Source organism: Hippocampus bargibanti, linkage group LG03 (assembly GCF_051943395.1).
Source record: "Hippocampus bargibanti isolate YZ-2025 linkage group LG03, ASM5194339v1, whole genome shotgun sequence".
NCBI classification, from domain to species: Eukaryota; Metazoa; Chordata; class Actinopteri; order Syngnathiformes; family Syngnathidae; genus Hippocampus; species Hippocampus bargibanti.
Window position 1 is genome coordinate 16217925 of NC_142736.1, and position 17567 is coordinate 16235491.

Here is a 17567-nt window from a genome sequence, read left to right on the forward strand (position 1 = left end):
ATTGTTTTTTGACTCTGCATGACTCAGACTTGAACTTCATTTTACGGTTCTGTGCTTACTACTTTCTTCCTTGTTTATTGTAGTGTGTATATATTGCTCTATGCGCAGTACTTTCTATACAGCTGTGGTTCTTTTAAAGGGCTTCATAAAAACAGTTGAGTTTGAAATTTGCTTACAATAAACATGTCTTTGTTTGTGTTTACAAAGCTAATCTAAAAAACTGGAGACGTCTCAGTCAAGGATGGCCAAACTTTGACCTCAAGGGCTGATGTGCTACCTGTTTTCCATCTCTCCCTGCAAAGTCAAAGGATCGGCTCATCAGCAAGCTCTGAAGAAGCAGGATAATGATGCTGATCATTTAAATCGGGTATGTTGTGACAGGGAGAGATAGAAAACCGGCAGGTTATCGGCCCTTGATGACTTCGAACACCGCTGCTGCAAGTGCTCCGAGAGCAGTTTAAACAGACACAAAGATGTATAAATTACACTTTTTTTTCATTGCTGTACCGTGTCGGTGCATATACGGTAGTACTAATTCAGGTTAGAATGATTATGATGTATGTTTTTGCAACAAGGCCACCAGTCCATTTTCTTTTGACATTTATACAGAAATAAGTCAAGTAATAAAACACATGCAAGGATAAAACAAGTTCAACCAAGTGAAATCATTTCACCACAACTTATAAATGATGATAATCATAAACATGCACAGGATAACAAACCACAATTAACATTAAATACATCTTTTAAGAAAAGCACACCGCATGAACAAACAAGAACAAGGGAAGGGGCAGGGTCGGTCGGCTCCAAACATAATCAGCGTAGGAAGACCTTCAGACCAATCACAGACTCCAGAAGCTGCTGAGCTGCAGCCTCTCGAGCTCTCTCGATTGTGGTTGTGGCTGTGGGTCCCGGCAATACCGTAACTTGCCCTGGGAAGACTCCCAGGCCAGGGATACTCACCTTAAAGGTGAACTGGAGTAATTTATCAGGTCTATCATAGCTGGAAGAAAACTGAAATTGTGGCATACCGATTCCACTCATTTCACAACACTTTTGAAGAAAAGTCACTGGAGAGGCTGACAATGCTGGAGACAGATGCTGATGGGCGGCTGATTTAGGGGCAACAGGTCCTCCCACCGCTCTGCAGAAATCCGCAGAACTCAAAGAAGGGTGTTGCAGAGTAGAAGGCTGGGCTAAAATCTGTGAGACGTTCGCCGTGTTGGATGGAATCTCTGGGATTGAATCCTTGAAGCATTTATATTTCTGAGGAAGGTGCAGCTCATCTGTCACCTTGATTGGGCTCTGCCACTGGACTGAGATGCGTTTGCCAAAACGCCTCAGGAATCCTAATGACAAAAACTTTAGCTTGTTAGTTTAAACAAAGCATGAATAGAAGATAAAATAAATGGTTTAACAGGTTTCATTATCAGCATCGCTATAAGTGGGGGATTTGAGATGATGACTCCGATATTGCTGACTGCTTGATAAAATAGTCAATTCACACCATAAAAGTAGGCTACGACGACAAAAATATTTTCCATAATATTCCATCCATTCATTTTCTGAATTGGTTCGTTTAATTTAGAATATGATACATGGGACACATTTCTCAAAAAACTGGGATAGGGGTAGGAAAACACTGGGAGGGGGTGGTCGTGAGCAACAGTAAAAATAAACACCATTCTAGTCTCATGTAAGAGCTTGCAACCCTGCATAAATATCAGTGTCACCATAAAAACCTTGATAGGAATAGCTTTTGCACTGAATCTAAAGAGCACAAACCATGTTTTGATTTTGTAGAAATCGCTATGGCCTAGACAATAGATGCACATTTTTATATTGCACATGATATAGAGTAGTTCTGTTTCATATTCAGGTTGATTGGATTTGGATTGGATCAATGCCAGACATGTGCAAAAATGTGTCCACTCCAGTGCCAGGGTTTTTGTCATTGTCGCTTGAATTCCAGGATCCACAGAATATTTAGTTTCAGGACTACATAAATTATTCAATATAGTGTAAGAAACCTGAGACTCTCTTCTTTCATCAGAAAAAAATAGTTAATTCTAAATTATATGGGTCTGGAATTATCTGAGCTTGAAATGTGTGCAGCTGTACAAAATACAGTGATACCTTGGCTTACGAACTTAATTGGTTCCCAGACAGAGTGTGTAACAGTGACGTGCAGTCAGTGGAGGCAGGTGAGGCACTGCCTCACCTGTCATCATGGAAAGCTGTCATGGAAATATCAAATGAAAAAATAAATTAAACAGATGTATTTAGTGATTTGTACTTTAAAGTTCTTGTCCATTTAACTTCACCGTTTTAGGATTTTTTTCAAAATCGCTGAATTTACCGTTCAAATATGAAGTCATTGATGACGTCAGTGCCTCACCAGCCATGAACCTCACCGCACGTCACTGGTGTGTAAGGCGAAAAGTGTGTATCCCAAAAATTAATTTCCCATAGGAAACCATTAAAATGACAATAATCAGTTCCCAGGTCCCTATAAAACATAATTTTCTACTTTCTAATATTGTAAGCCTTAAAACTACACAAAATATACATGATTTTATGTATAATAAATGTGCTATTCCTCAGCGTTAAACACTTGATGAGGACCGTAACCTTCTTCTTTCACCATCTTGAGGAATGATCCTTTGTAGGTGCTTTCTCTGTGATAATTGTATCTAGTTCCTCATCAATTGTGTTCTGTTTAGCTGGGTTGATAGCTTTTTGCATCAAGTGTACAGATGGCTTGTGCGGGTTGTTTGTGGAGCCTGATTGATGGGATATTTTAACCTTGCAGTCTACACTCTGCCTTTAAACTATCAAAGTTGTAACTCTCTCGCTGTCGTCTGCCTGTCTCTGCCTGCCTGCCTGTTTAATGTTTAAACCACCTCCCCTCACTGCTGCGTTCTTGACCAATCACATAGCTTTAACCGAAACTGGGGACGGGGAATAGAGGAGAAAAAAAGTCGGCAGCCATTTTCTTTTTGGAGAATGGCTTCACTCTCTATCTGTAAATCCCACGCCCCCTCACTGCTGCGTTCTTGACCAATCACGTGGCTTTAACTGAAGACTGGGGACGGGGAATAGAGGAAAAAAAAACTGTCATTTTGTTGTTAGAAGAACGGGCTCGTTCGCGAACGACACATCACTCATTGAGGTAGCTCTGTGTACGAAAAAAGTTTGTATGCCAAGGTAAAGTTTGTATGCCAAGGTAAAATTTTCGTAAATTTAATGTTCGTAAACCACAGAGTTCGTAAGCCAAGAGGTTCGTAAACCGAGGTATCACTGTACAATACAATACATACATATTGATTTATATAGCGCTTTAACAACAGCTGAAGCTGTAACAAAGCGCTAACATGGACAAAAGGCAAATGATGTCCTCTCGTGGAAGGGAAAAAAAATTGTCAGAGTGCTGACCAAAGCTTTATCGGCACCCAAACAAGAAAAAACAAAACCCGAACATATTGGGGAATAGCGCTCTACATATTTTTAATTCTGAATAAATTTGTGAATGGCAGTGAATGAGTTACAGTAAAGTCTCGTTATATCGATATCGTTTATATTGATAATACTGCTTATTACGACACTATTTTCATTTCCCGTGCACATTTCGAGTCTTTTTATGTATAATTAGTTCCGTTTAGTACGATTCGTGGTTTTTACGATAATCCGGTTACTACGGTGCTCTTTTTCATCTCCCGCCGGCCATTTTGCTATGTTTATATCGATAGAAAAGATATTTAAGATGAATCGATATTTGCTTAGGGGTTTCTATACAGTACCACCATTATCGAAATCTGTATCGGTCGCGCCATTGGTCGACGCTGTCACGTGACTTGGTCACGTGAGTTTGTTACGTGACCAGTTCCCGTGTAGCAGACCCATTTTCATTTTCAGACGCTAGCTCGTGTGCAGCAGACGAGATTGAAGTGTTTGTGTTAAAAGGTAAAAATGGGAAGCAGAAGAAGATTGATGACTTTTTTAAATTGCATACATAATACAGCAAGATGTAAGTGTTGCAGTTTCCCTGTTGTGTTATGTACATGCCTACTGTACTGTATATGAATGCAACAATGTTTCTTGTTTTGTCTGCTGAAGATGATTTTGAAAATTACTGTACATTCCATACTGTGTATTAAAGGACAACCAATGTCACTGTTTATTCAAATGCAAAACACCAATAAAAATGAGTTCACGGCAAGACGTCTTGCATTGCTTGTGAATCCAAACAATGACTTCAGATTCGGATTACAGTAAAGTCTCGCTATATCGATATTCAAGGGAGTCCGAAAAAATATCGATATAACCGGGACTATCGATATATCCGACCCTGTTTGCATGTAATTTTCTCCGTGCGTGCATAGAAATAGTATCGATATAACCGGGACTATCGATATATCCGATATCGATATAACGAGACTTTACTGTATATGCTTTCTTGTTACACATCCAGTTATGAATATGATTCAAATACACTGTAGTTCTGAAGAGGAAAGCCTACATGTTTCCAATCGATTAAAGAATTTTATGTGCCATTTTGAGGCAACATTGGGGGAACATCTCTCACCCCCCCAAAAAAAGAGGCACAAAATGGCGAGCTCATATGGCCAGCTCTGTCTCTTATATGGCGCTTGGATGCCCTCTTTTGGCGGCTTTTGTTAATACAGTTTGGCGCAGGATGGATATATCGACAGTACGGTTATATCGACATTTTTTCTAACTTCCGAGAATATCGATATAACGAGACTTTACTGTAATTTCATACTTTTAATTTCCTGACAATGTGCTCAAATGGCTCTTCTATCGCTAAAGGTTGTTGAGCCCATGCAAACTTTCGACCACAACGAGATGTCATCTAGACAATAGACAACAAGATGTCCAAAGGTTCACTCACCTTCCACCAGTACCCTCTTTGCCATAGAAGCCGCATAGTGAGATGAGAAGACGACTATGGCTGACACACCCTCAATTTCGGGTTCGGACTTCAAAGAAAGGCTCTCCACCCCTTCTACCATTTTGCAAAGCACCTGGCAGTAAAAAAATAAAAATAAAAGATTTTACAGTGGAATACAATACATCCCAAAATAAAATGTGATTTTCATACGAATTCATAATATTCTGATATTACAGGGACTTTAAATGCTTCTTTTCATCTGTGTTTACATCATGAAAAGCGAAGATCTACAATCCAACCATCTTGTTGCGCCGATTGGGTTGTCCAAGTCAGGCTCAAGATCGAGACCACATTGTTGTTAGTTTCTCACAGAGCGCCGTTAGAAGTGTGAAATCAAATGCATGCTTAATGGGCTTGTCATAACTGTTTTGAAATCAGAAGTAAAGGACAAAACTTCAAATTATTCAACTGTAATATTTCAGCATTATTACTTTTTACATCTTCATATTTGTTTTGGCAAAAATTTTTACGTCGGAATCGCAGTCGCAGCAAGACGGAATATGTGTGTGAATGAGAGGGATCCAAGTGCAAGAGTGATGCTACAGGGAGAAGAGATAAAGAAGGTGGAGGATTTTAAGTACTTGGGGTAAACTGTCCAGAGCAATGGAGAGTGTGGAAAAAAGGTGAGGAAGCGTGTCCAGGCAGGCTGGGGTGGCTGGAGAAAAATGTCAGGTGTGGTGTGTGATAGAAGGGTTTCAGCTAGGATGAAAGGAAAAGTGTATAAAATAGTGATGAGACCAGCCATGATGTTTGGACTGGAGACGGTGCCACTGAAGAAAAGACAGGAAGCAGAGCTGAGAGGCTAGACTGAGATGGTTTGGACATGTCCAGAGGAGAGAGAATGACTATATCGGGAGAAGGATGCTGAGCCTTGAACTGCCAGGCAGGAGACCGAGAGGAAGACCGAAGAGAAGGTTTATGGATGAGGACATGAAGGTAGCTGGTGTGAGAGAAGAGGATGCACAAAACCGGGTTAGATGGAGGACATTGATTCGCTGTGGCGAGCCCTGAGGAAAAAGCCGAAAGGAAAAGAAGAAAATTACTTTTTACATCTGACGATTTAGAAATGTTGGCACACATGATAGCAAGAAACTGAAGTTGATACGCATGACTTGGTTTCATGGGCTACATTAAATGAGCTGAAAATGCCAAAGAAAATAAATTGCATGATTTGTTTGACACAGTTTTTATGCAGACTGCTCAACACACCTCCATCCATCCATCCATTTTCCGTACCGCTTATTCCTCATTAGGGTCGCGGGGGTTGCTGGAGCCTATCTCAGCTGTCTTCGGGCACGAGGCGGGGGACACCCTGAATTGGTTGCCAGCCAATCGCAGGGCACACAAAGACGAACAACAGTCACTCTCACACTCACGCCTAGGGACAATTTGGAGTGGTCAATCTGCCTGCCATGCATGTTTTTGGAGTGTGGGAGGAAACCGGAGGACCCGGAGAAAATCCACGCGGGTCCGGGGAGAACATGCAAACTCCACACAGGGAGGCCGGACCGGGACGCGAACCGGCGACCTCTGCACTGTGAAGCCGTTGTGCTAACCACTCAACTACCGGGCCGCCCTGCTCAACACATCTGTTTTTTTTTATTTCTTTTGCACATTTGAGACCAGGAGTTGGCCCATTAATCGACCAGTGTCGTGTACAGTACATATTATTATTTTTTTTTTTTATGATGAAAAGGGGTTAAGATAGCTGTTGTACCTTAAGAAGGTCATTGTGGTTGGTGGTGGCTGGTAAATTTGTGATGTGGACGTGCCTCTTCTCTGTGCTAAGGCATACGATTAAGCGCACACCCGACAAAAGCATGTGGCCATGTAGCTGGCAAATAGCATTTTTTGCCACATCTGCGGAGCCATATTTGGCATAAGCAAATCCACGGTTTTGTCCGCTGAAGTTCATCATGAGTCGAAACTCCCACAGTGGCCCCACCGAGCTGAAGAGAGGAATCAGCAAGTCCTCGTAGACGTCCTGTGGTATGTTACTGATGAAAACCTCACAGTTCATTCCAGGGCTTGGTCCATTCCATACTTTGAAAGCAATAACGAGAAAGAAAAAAGATTGCTGCAGTTCATGATAATTAAGTATTGTGCATATAAAGTCTTTGGAATAATATCTGTAAGAAATGTATATTGTACATAAAGTAAAAAACTGCTAAGCTTGCCACGTCAATTCAAATTCAAGAAAGTGAATTAGGATTTAGACGGCAGTGCCGATTTAATGAGGAATGTGGTACAACCAAAGTGTATACTGTAGAGTTCTCACCCTGAGGTGGTCCTCCATATTTCCGCTGGCCATTAACTTGAGTGACCTTTGTATTGGTTGTTTTAAGCCAGGTTTTCAGGGCCTGCAAACGCTCAACATTCAGCACCTAAGAAGAAAACAAGAAGAATCTCTCCAGTGAAAAGCAACCTCTTTGTAAATTGAGTGTTCATTTGAGAATAACATACAAAATTCGTAAAAATATGGTGCAGATGTACAACAACAGGCTTTAGTTATTTTTTTAAGGTTAAAAAAGGCACCCATTCCAATCACAGGTGTGGAGATTCCTTTAATGAAGTAAAGTCATTTTCAGGAGTTCCGACTGCAATGCTGTTATAAAATACTGCTCTGAATTACGAGAACACAAATTAGAAACAAAATACAAGAAATGAACACAAACCTGCAAAAATACAAAAATAAAAATACTTCCACTCAGCTTGTCTAGATGGAGAGCAAGTAACTTCAGATCACTTCTGGAATTCACACGTTTTTTTAGGCATAAATGAACGTTGCGCTTTGCACAGCATGGACCTTACATGTTAAAAAAAAAAATATATCACACAAACAGCAGAGATTTTTATCTCTTCAATGTGTCCACATAGCTACTTCCAAAGATGTCACAAACAAGCTAAAACATATGGACTTTTTTTCACCTGGTTTAAATGTTTATTTCTCTTTGATGTTGATTTGGCAAGTAGCTTATGTAATTATGAAGCATCTCACCATATTTTGTTGGATATTCATGTCAACTGGCAGTAAAACTATTTGTTGTTTTAGGGATTTCATATCATGTTCATCGTGATTAAAATTAATGGTTGTTGGTATTATAGAATTGAAAAAACAACCAAAATAAAATCTACACTACACCACTGCGACAAATTTTGAGTTATTAAAAAATACATCAAATTTGCAAAACTACGCACTTCCTGCAGATTAGAAATTGGAAAGAGCAGCAACTGTGTTTGCAAAGCATGCAAGACCCTACATGCTGGGTCCGAGAGGACAGTAATTTCATCTGTGCTGTACGTCATGCATATTAGCATATTTGACAATAAATCTGACTTTGACTTTGAAGACCCCTGAGAAACTACTTATTTTCTGGTCCAAAACAGTTATGTTTCTAACTGCAGTAGTATCGATATTTCCAGTTTGTTCAAATCGTGTTCAGTTAAAAATAAGAATGCCATGTGTTGAGATCTTCAGCGTGTTCGTGATGCATTTGAGAGAATAAAGACTTGAGATGGTCCTTCTTGTTTAGATTGTACAAGTAGGATGTTTATTTGCCAGAGCGCAGAGAGCAACCGCTCCTCTTATTGTACAAGAAGTCAATGACTTTTTGATCACCGTCAAAGGACCGGATGTAGCATTGTGGGTGGGTTGCCAGATCCGCTCAACATCCAGCATTATGCGTCATTTATCTTAATAAAAGAATATTACAGCATTGCACAAAATGAGGATACAAAATAACAGTTTTTTTTAACACCCCCACTTATACTCAGTTTGGTGTAATGTAAACAAAGCTAAATAGAACAATGTGAACTCTGTTTTACACATTTCAACTTCCAAAAACAATGGCTACAAACTCTCTAATACAATTATTTTTGCGTATTGGTAGTCGTCAATAATGAAGTCACCGACCCAGATGATCTTGATCACCTTGTCACTTTTTGACTCTTTGGCATAAATACAATAATGGCCGGGGTTTTGCTTGTAGTCATTATCAGTTAAATAATCATGAAAGACCATGTTCCAGTTTCGGCTAGAGTAGACTGTTTGAGATCGTAAAGTGATTTTTCTAGTTTATAAACTAGACTATCATCCTTCTCTTCATAACCTTCTGGTGGGTTCATGTAAATGTCATATTCCAAAGGCACATATAAATACGCTGTTCCGGTCCATCAGGTGAAGGAGTAAACCATCCTTAGCTGCTTTTTGAAGCACCACTCTTATACTTGCTAGATTGGCCGTTTGTGAAAACATCTCTCCATAGTCTATGTCAGGTGTCGGGAACCAATGGCTCGCGAGCCATATATGGCTCTTTTGTTGATTGCATCTGGCTCGCCGATAAAACTAAATACATATTCTCGCTTGTTTCTGTTCATTTCCTGTTTGGGCGGCACTTGGCGGAAAGCACAATTTTGATTGTATGATACTGACCTATGGCCGTTGATGTCGAAACAGGTAAACTCCCCCTTTTAAATAAGCCTAATGAGTAAAAAAATGACGTTGAATGAACGAAAGGATTCACATTTGTGGAGAGAAAAAGTTCTGCAGTGATTCTAATTTACAATGAAACAATACCATTAAACAATTGAATATCAGTGGCACTTTGACAAATCCCATGCTAACGTTAGCATACTTCCGTGAGACAGCAGAATGCAAGCGTGCAAGCTAAGGAGCAGTGTGCAGGCTAGCTAGCAGTAGCTTTACCTATGAACCCGGCTGGATTTTTTTTTACCAATCATGAGGAACGGAAAACTATTCATATTAATTGCAAATTTCCCCATTGTGGGACGAATAAAGGTTTTCTGATTTAATGGTGAGTATTATCACAGTTATTTTAAATAATATATTCTGACATTTTGTTGAAATCATGTGCGTGCGTGTTTGCATGCGTGCATGTGCGTGTGTGTGCGTGCATGTGGCTCTCACTGAAAAACATTTCTAAATATTTTACATTTCTGGCACTCTTAGTCAAAAAGGTTTCCGACCCCTGGTCTCTGTCCTTCACCTGGCTGTAGCCCTTAGCTACAAATCATGCTATGTATTTGTCTCTGACATCGACATCACATTTGATAGTGTATACCCATTTACCCCTCACTGTTTTCTTGCCTGCTGGTAGGTGTAATGATATGAGCAAATCGTATTTGCATGTTCTACTAGTGATGCCTGGCTTTAGATCAAAGGTGCATGCGCGCTGCTCCAAGTCAGTCTGATGAGAGCCTACGAGAGCCACACATGTGAATTGCCTTCTCCCTCCAACCAACACAGCCGTCCTAATAAAGAACCTCAACTCTATCCAGAAGTTGTATCATTTACCGAACCCGCTTACACAAAGCAACGCATGGTGTCAGAATTGGTCTGGAAGACAAGAGGACGATAAAAGGACTTGGAACGAAAGATTCCACGGAGGAAAGTGAATGCTGTAAAAGATGAAAGAGAAGAAAGAGATTGGATCACTACGCTAAAAGTGAACAACATTCATCTAAAATTCAAATTGGATACTGGAGCCAATGTGAATGTCATTTCAGAGACTGATTTCATGAAGATCAGGCCGAGACCAAAAATACATAAAGCAAATATGAAAGTAACAGCTTATGCGGGTTCAGTCATACCAATGAAAGGAAAATGCATTGTGAATGTGACACATAAAGGCCAATTACATAAGCTATCTTTCATCATAGTTCCAAGGGATGTGCAGGGTCTACTAGGATTGTCGGCATGTGAGAGACTACACCTAGTGAAGAGAGTTTTTGTTGTGGATAGACAAAAAGAGACAGCATATGATCAACTGATGGAGCAGTACAAAGACTTGTTTCAAGGGTTAGGCTGCCTACCAGGAGAACACACAATCAGAGTGGACAAAAGTGTGCCACCAGTCATACATCCATGCAGGAAAGTCCCGTTTGCTCTTCAAAAGCAACTAAAATCAGAATTGGACAACATGGAGAACAAACATGTAATAAAGAAAATTGATGAGCCGACTGACTGGGTCAGTTCCCTTGTTGTCGTGGACAAAAAGAATGGAAAACTCAGAATATGCCTGGATCCCAGAGATCTAAACAGAGCCATCAAGAGAGAACACTTCAAGCTACCTACTCGTGAAGAGATTATGGCACAGTTTTCAAAGGCAAGGTATTTCAGCAAGCTAGATGCTTCTTCAGGATTTTGGCAAATGAAGCTGGATGAGCCAAGTTCCAAACTATGTACTTTCAACACTCCGTTTGGAAGATACAGATTCCTAAGACTACCTTTTGGAATTGCTTCAGCTCCTGAAGTTTATCACAAAACAATCAACATGATATATGAGCACTTGGAAGGAGTTGATACCTCGATGGATGACATAATCATTTGGGGTGCCACCAGAGTTCAACATGACGAGAGACTGAAAGCTGTGCTAGAAGCAACAAGAAAAGCAAACCTGAAGCTGAATAAAGAGAAATGTCAGCTAGGTACAACAGAATTGACATTTCTGGGAGATATCCTAAGCAGTGAAGGTATCAGACCAGACCCACGAAAAGTGTCTGCTATAGAAAACATGCCAAGGCCACAATGCAAAAAAGATGTGCAACGGTTTAATGGGATGATCACTTTCATGGGAAAATTTATACCCAACCTGTCGGAAAAGATGGCCCCACTGAGACAACTAACTGAGAAGAAGATAGAATGGCAATGGAATCATGAGCATGAAAAGGCATGGAATGAACTGAGGAAGCTGCTCACAGAGGAACCAGTACTGAAATTCTATGATCCAGAAAAACCAATCAAAATATCATCGGATGCATCACAGAGTGGGCTTGGTGCAGTACTTCTACAAAAACATGAAGGCTGGCAACCCGTAGCATATGCATCGCGTTCGATGACGGATCCGGAAACACGTTATGCGCAAATTGAAAAAGAACTGCTCAGCATTACGTATGCCTGTGAGAGATTTCATCAATTTGTGTCAGGACAAGAAATCAGCGTGGAGACTGATCACAAGCCCTTAATAGCATTGTTTCAAAAGCCACTAAATGACTGTCCACTCCGTATACAGCGAATGATGATCAGGCTTCAACGTTACTCACTGAAGGTCGCATACACCCCTGGAAAACTGATGTATACAGCTGACACTCTATCCAGAGCTGTTGACCCGAAGGAGCACTCGAAGGCTAAACTGGATGAAGAAGTCGAAGCTTACGTACACATGATCACCAGTGCATTGCCAGTTGCAGATGCAAAGATGGAGATTATACGGATGGAAACAAACAAGGATGAGACACTGAAACAATTGAAACAAATCATCAAAAATGGATGGCCCGAAGTGAAACAAAATTGTTCACCAGACGCAGCAGAATATTGGAACTACAGGATGGAGTTATCTGTAGTGGATGACATCATATACAAAGGCAGTAAGATTGTCATTCCAAAGACTTTGAGAAGTGAAATGCTCAAAAAGATCCATGAAGGACATCTTGGAATTGAAAAGTGCAAGAAAAGAGCACGACAACTGATGTTCTGGCCTAGAATGAATCAAGACATCACAGATCAAGTGTCGAGATGTACAATTTGCCTCAAATATCAAGCAAATCAACCGGCAGAGCCACTACACCCACACCAAGCACCAGAAAGACCATACCAGAAGGTGGGTGCTGACCTGTTTTCGTGTCAAGGTAAAGATTATCTTTTGGTCACAGACTACTACTCCCTGTATCCAGAAGTTTGCAGACTGCAAGCTACAACAGCAGAAGCAGTGATAACATGCATGAAGGCCATATTTGCTAGAAACGGGATTGCAAACCAAGTGTTTTCTGATAACGGTCCACAATTCGCCAATGAGAAGTTCAGAAAATTTGCAAAGGAGTGGGACTTTAAACACATAACCTCAAGTCCACATTTTCCACAATCCAATGGCTTGGTGGAAAGTTCTGTCAAGACTGTGAAAAGACTGATGTACAAGGCAACAGACAGTGGAACGGATTTCTACCAGAGCTTGCTGGTGTATCGCACAACGCCGCTCGAGTGTGGTATGTCCCCGGCCCAGCTACTCATGGGACGCGTGCTGAGATCCAACTTACCCATCCCGGAAAACCTGCTGAAGACAAAGGAAGGGGAGAAAGTGAGGAAGATGAAAGAACAACAGAAACAAAAACAAAAGTTCTACCATGACAGAGGAACACGGAACCTACCTGAACTACACACCGGTGACCAAGTACGGTACAAAGACAAAACAGACACATGGTCACAGAAAGGAACTGTTCTGCGTCAGGTCCAACCAAGGTCATACAACATTCAGACAGAGGAAGGTGCTGTTTTAAGAAGAAACCGCCGAGATCTTCTCAAAGAACCAACCATAGCAAGTCAACGAACAGAGACTGTAACAGAGACTGTTGTAACACCTCTAAATCCAGGACATGCTATCCGAAAATCCTCAAGGAAAGTGAAACCACCTGAGAGACTGATTGAAACCATTTAACATGTTTTTCTAAGTGATCATGGTGAAAAAAAAATGATGTGAATGTTTCATTTATTGTTGCAAAATTTAGAAATACTTTATTCAAGTTTAAGGTTGCTAATTAATGACATAATTAAATTCATTACATTTGTTAAAAGTAAAGAATTCCATTAAGAAAGGGAGATGTAATGATATGAGCAAATCGTATTTGCATGTTCTACTAGTGATGCCTGGCTTTAGATCAAAGGTGCATGCGCGCTGCTCCAAGTCAGTCTGATGAGAGCCTACGAGAGCCACACATGTGAATTGCCTTCTCCCTCCAACCAACACAGCCGTCCTAATAAAGAACCTCAACTCTATCCAGAAGTTGTATCATTTACCGAACCCGCTTACACAAAGCAACGCAGTAGGGTTGTTACAGTAAATGTGTTGTTGTCATTTAATGACTGAATTTCCTCATCCATGGCTTTTGCCCATTCTTGAGAATAAGTTGATCTCATGGCCTCTGCAGATGTTTGCGGAACACCACACAGCTCTGGAACAGAAGTCCACTGTGGTGTGTGCCCCATCGTTATCACTATACTCAATCATGAATTCATCAAAGTAATTAGGTTTCTTTCTTTCCCTAGTAGGACACCTTCTATTTTCAGGTTCATCATTTGTGTCACTTTGCTGTGTGAGGTTATGTTCATTTGGCCTAATCTCTGTGACTGGACTGTCGCGTGTATCCCTGTCTTGTATACATGACTCTTGGGGACTCTTTGCTCTCTTATTAGGCTCCTGAAAGACCTCACTAGTCCTCGGCTGTCTCGTGTCATAAACTGTATTTTCATCTGTTTCATTTGTCTGTGTCTGTTTCTCAACAGCTGCCTTGTTCACAATTTCACAACCCTGTGTTTTACCACTCTGTTTGTGTTTGGATTATAAACCAGGTGTGCAGGGCTATATTTCTCAAACCCAAAAAACAGTCCTGGGTCACATTTGGGATCTAGGTTTCCCTTTTGCTGTCTATATGTGTAGCATGACGATCCAAATTTTTGCAGTTTGGACACATTCTCCACACAGCGCTCACCCACCTGGAGACCAGAGACTTCTCCACACAGCGCTCACCCACCTGGAGACCAGAAACTCCTACGTCAGAATGCTGTTCATCGACTTCAGCTCAGCATTCAACACAATCATCCCCCAACAGCTCACCGATAAACTGAGCAAACTGGGGATCAGCACCTCCCTGTGCAACTGGCTGCTGGACTTCCTGACGGGGAGACCACAGGCAGTCAGAGTTGGTGACAACACTTCCAGCACTATCACGCTGAACACAGGGGCCCCCTAGGGGTGTGTGCTGAGCCCCCTCCTCTTCAATCTGCTCACGCACGACTGCTCACCATCATCACCCAGCTCCAACCTCTTCATAAAGTTTGCGGATGACACGACTGTGGTGGGCCTCATCAACAACGACGAGGAGACAGCCTACAGGGACGAGGTCAGCCGCCTGGCCACGTGGTGCAAGGACAACAATCTCCGTCTGAATGTGGAGAAGACGAAGGAGATTGTTGTGGACTTCAGGATAGTGCGCCCCCAGCATGCTCCACTAACCATCGACGGTGCTGCAGTGGAGAGAGTGAGCAGCACCAAGTTCCTGGAAGTGCACATATCCGAAGACCTGTCCTGGAGCCACAACACGGCATCAATGGCCAAGAGATCCCACCAGCGCCTGTACTTCCTCCGCAAGCTCAAAAGAGTTGGAGCCCCGACCGCCATCACGACCTCCTTCTACCGCGGTACCATCGAGAGCATCCTGACCAGCTGTATCACGTGTGGTACAGCGCCTGCACCGTGTCCTGCCGAAAGACCAGAGTCTTTCGGCAGGACACGGTGCAGGCGCATCGTGAGGACAGCTGAGAAGATCATCGGTGTCTCTCTTCCCCCCCTTCAGGACATTTACAACACCCGCCTCACCCGCAGAGCCATCAGGATCGCTGGCGATCACACCCACCCCTCCCACAGCTTCTTCAGCCTGCTGCCATCGGGTAGGAGACTGCGGAGTCTCCGTGCCAAGACCAGCAGGCTCAAGGACAGTTTCTGCCACCAGGCAGTCCGGAGACTCAACTCCCTCCCAGCCCTGCCCATTCTCACTGCCACACTCACCGAACTCTGAGTACACGCTACATGCTGTACGATCATCCTGAACTCTATTTTTTTTTGTTTTTTCTCATTTTTTTCTGCAAGACCTCACTTCAACCCTTTCTTGTTGTTTGTTTTTGCATTACTACATTACGTCACTTTCTCACTTTACATACGTCACTGCCTCACTTTCCAGACGACACTCTCTCACTTTACATACAGAAATTACATCTATTGTCTGTTGTCAATTGTATGTCTTTTTAGCCATGTCATAAGTGCTTTGATTGTTTTGCACGCTGGGTCAGAGAGGACATTAATTTCATCTGTGCTGTATGTCATGCATATTAGCATATTTGACAATAAAGCTGACTTTGACTTGGATTAGGTTTCTTACCAGTTATCATCTGATAGGGTGTCTGCCCTGTACACCCGCAAAAGCACATGTTGCGTACATATGCTGCCATGTGTACTGCATAGTGCCAAAGCTCTCTCTGAAGTTTGCTTTCAACTAGCATACAAGTTGCCATTTCAAAAAGAGTACGCCAGCCCCTCTTTGCTGTCCCGTTCTGGTGCAGCGAATAAGGAGCTGATATCTCGTCTGATTTTGTTTTGCCTCATCAGTGTTTGGAAATCACTGCTTGTGTACTCTGGTCCTCAAACACTTTATTGTTCTACAGGGGGATACATCTGCTAGGAACTCTTCTGTCGCTATTACTGTGTCGCTTTTCTTCTGTAGAAAATAGACAAACATTGCACCGGAGTAATCGTTAGTAAATGATATTGCATATTTATGACATTCAATAGATTCGGTGCGCATAGGGCCTGTGAGGTCAGTGTGTATCAACTCTAGAGGGTTCTTGGCTCTTGTATCAGGATTCCTACTTCTATTCTGAGTGAACGTCCCCTGAATACACACCTTACATTCTTGCTCAGGTTTACATGCTTTACCCTTCGGCATGCAACCACATTCTGCAATTTAAGAATATCATCGTAACTGCAGTGGCCTAATACCTCATGCCATTCCTGTATATCACAACATGTATTACATTTGTCATTAGGCGCATTCTCAGTATGTAAATAATACAACTTTCCATACACATGTACAGTGAGACCTCAACTTACGAACACCTTATATTACGAACTTTTCGTCTTACGAACGTCAAATTTACGTCTAATTTATGAAAATTAAACCTTACAATAAGCACTATTTTCATATTACACATCCACCACGGCTGGAACACCAAAGCACACGACCTTCGGATCTGGCGGAGTGATCTTCGGCGGAAGCACACGCCCGAATAGCGCTCCAGCCGGCGCTACTTTCCACACCACCTCTCTCTCTGAATTCACACGTCCATCGCCTCCGAGGAGCGTTTTGCAGATAATTTGACTATTATGGGACCGGAAAATAAACACCACAGGCTCGTGTTCAGCCTCAGTTCAAATGTGGTGCGTTACTATGAATAAATTGAAGAAACTACCAGCCGTACACGTCTACTCTGCTCTGTTTATTTATCATCCAAGACTTGGGGTGCGTTCAGGTTCGAGAATAGCGCACGACTTCTTATGACTCTAGGCTGTTTAGAAAGCATTGTCTAACTGATTGAGCAGGGACAAACACTTGCCAACATTTTTGTGTTGCTACACTTGAACGCACCCCCTGTCAAGATGAGATAGAAGTGATTGTGATTGGCTAAAGGGTAGAGTCATGTGTCATGGTAAGCCAATCAGAGCTAGTGTTTTCACACACACCGGAACAGCGTGTCAATAGTCACGCTAAATTGTCACGTGCGAGTTGACAGCTGGGGCGGGGCCGCCGCTCGCGACACTTCAATTTCATTTCATTTCAACGAGTCACTGTCACCTCACCAGTGACATGATTACGCCGAAAATGAATTGCTGTGTCTTGTGCTGGCAAATCCAACAGTTTGCTTTGCACGAGGTGATTGTTAGACGCGATCGCGTAAGTTGGTTGCTTTCCGGTTTCCGATCGCGAGCGTGCCATTTTATTCGCTCCGCCCGCCTTCTTTTGTCGCGTTTTA

At 42.1% G+C, this 17567-nt stretch overlaps 1 protein-coding gene across 1 annotated transcript; it reads right to left on the reverse strand.

The window, feature by feature from the left end:
• Positions 1 to 631: 631 nt before the first annotated feature.
• dnd1 (DND microRNA-mediated repression inhibitor 1) lies at positions 632 to 17044 on the reverse strand. The gene is made up of 5 exons (XM_088992242.1): positions 17024 to 17044; positions 7251 to 7356; positions 6690 to 7015; positions 4913 to 5045; positions 632 to 1349 (listed from the first exon to the last, which is right to left on the reverse strand). The coding sequence occupies exons 1-5, from the start codon at positions 17042 to 17044 to the stop codon at positions 817 to 819; spliced, it is 1119 nt and encodes a 372-aa protein (XP_088848368.1). The 3' UTR covers positions 632 to 816.
• Between the last annotated feature and the right edge of the window lie 523 nt (positions 17045 to 17567).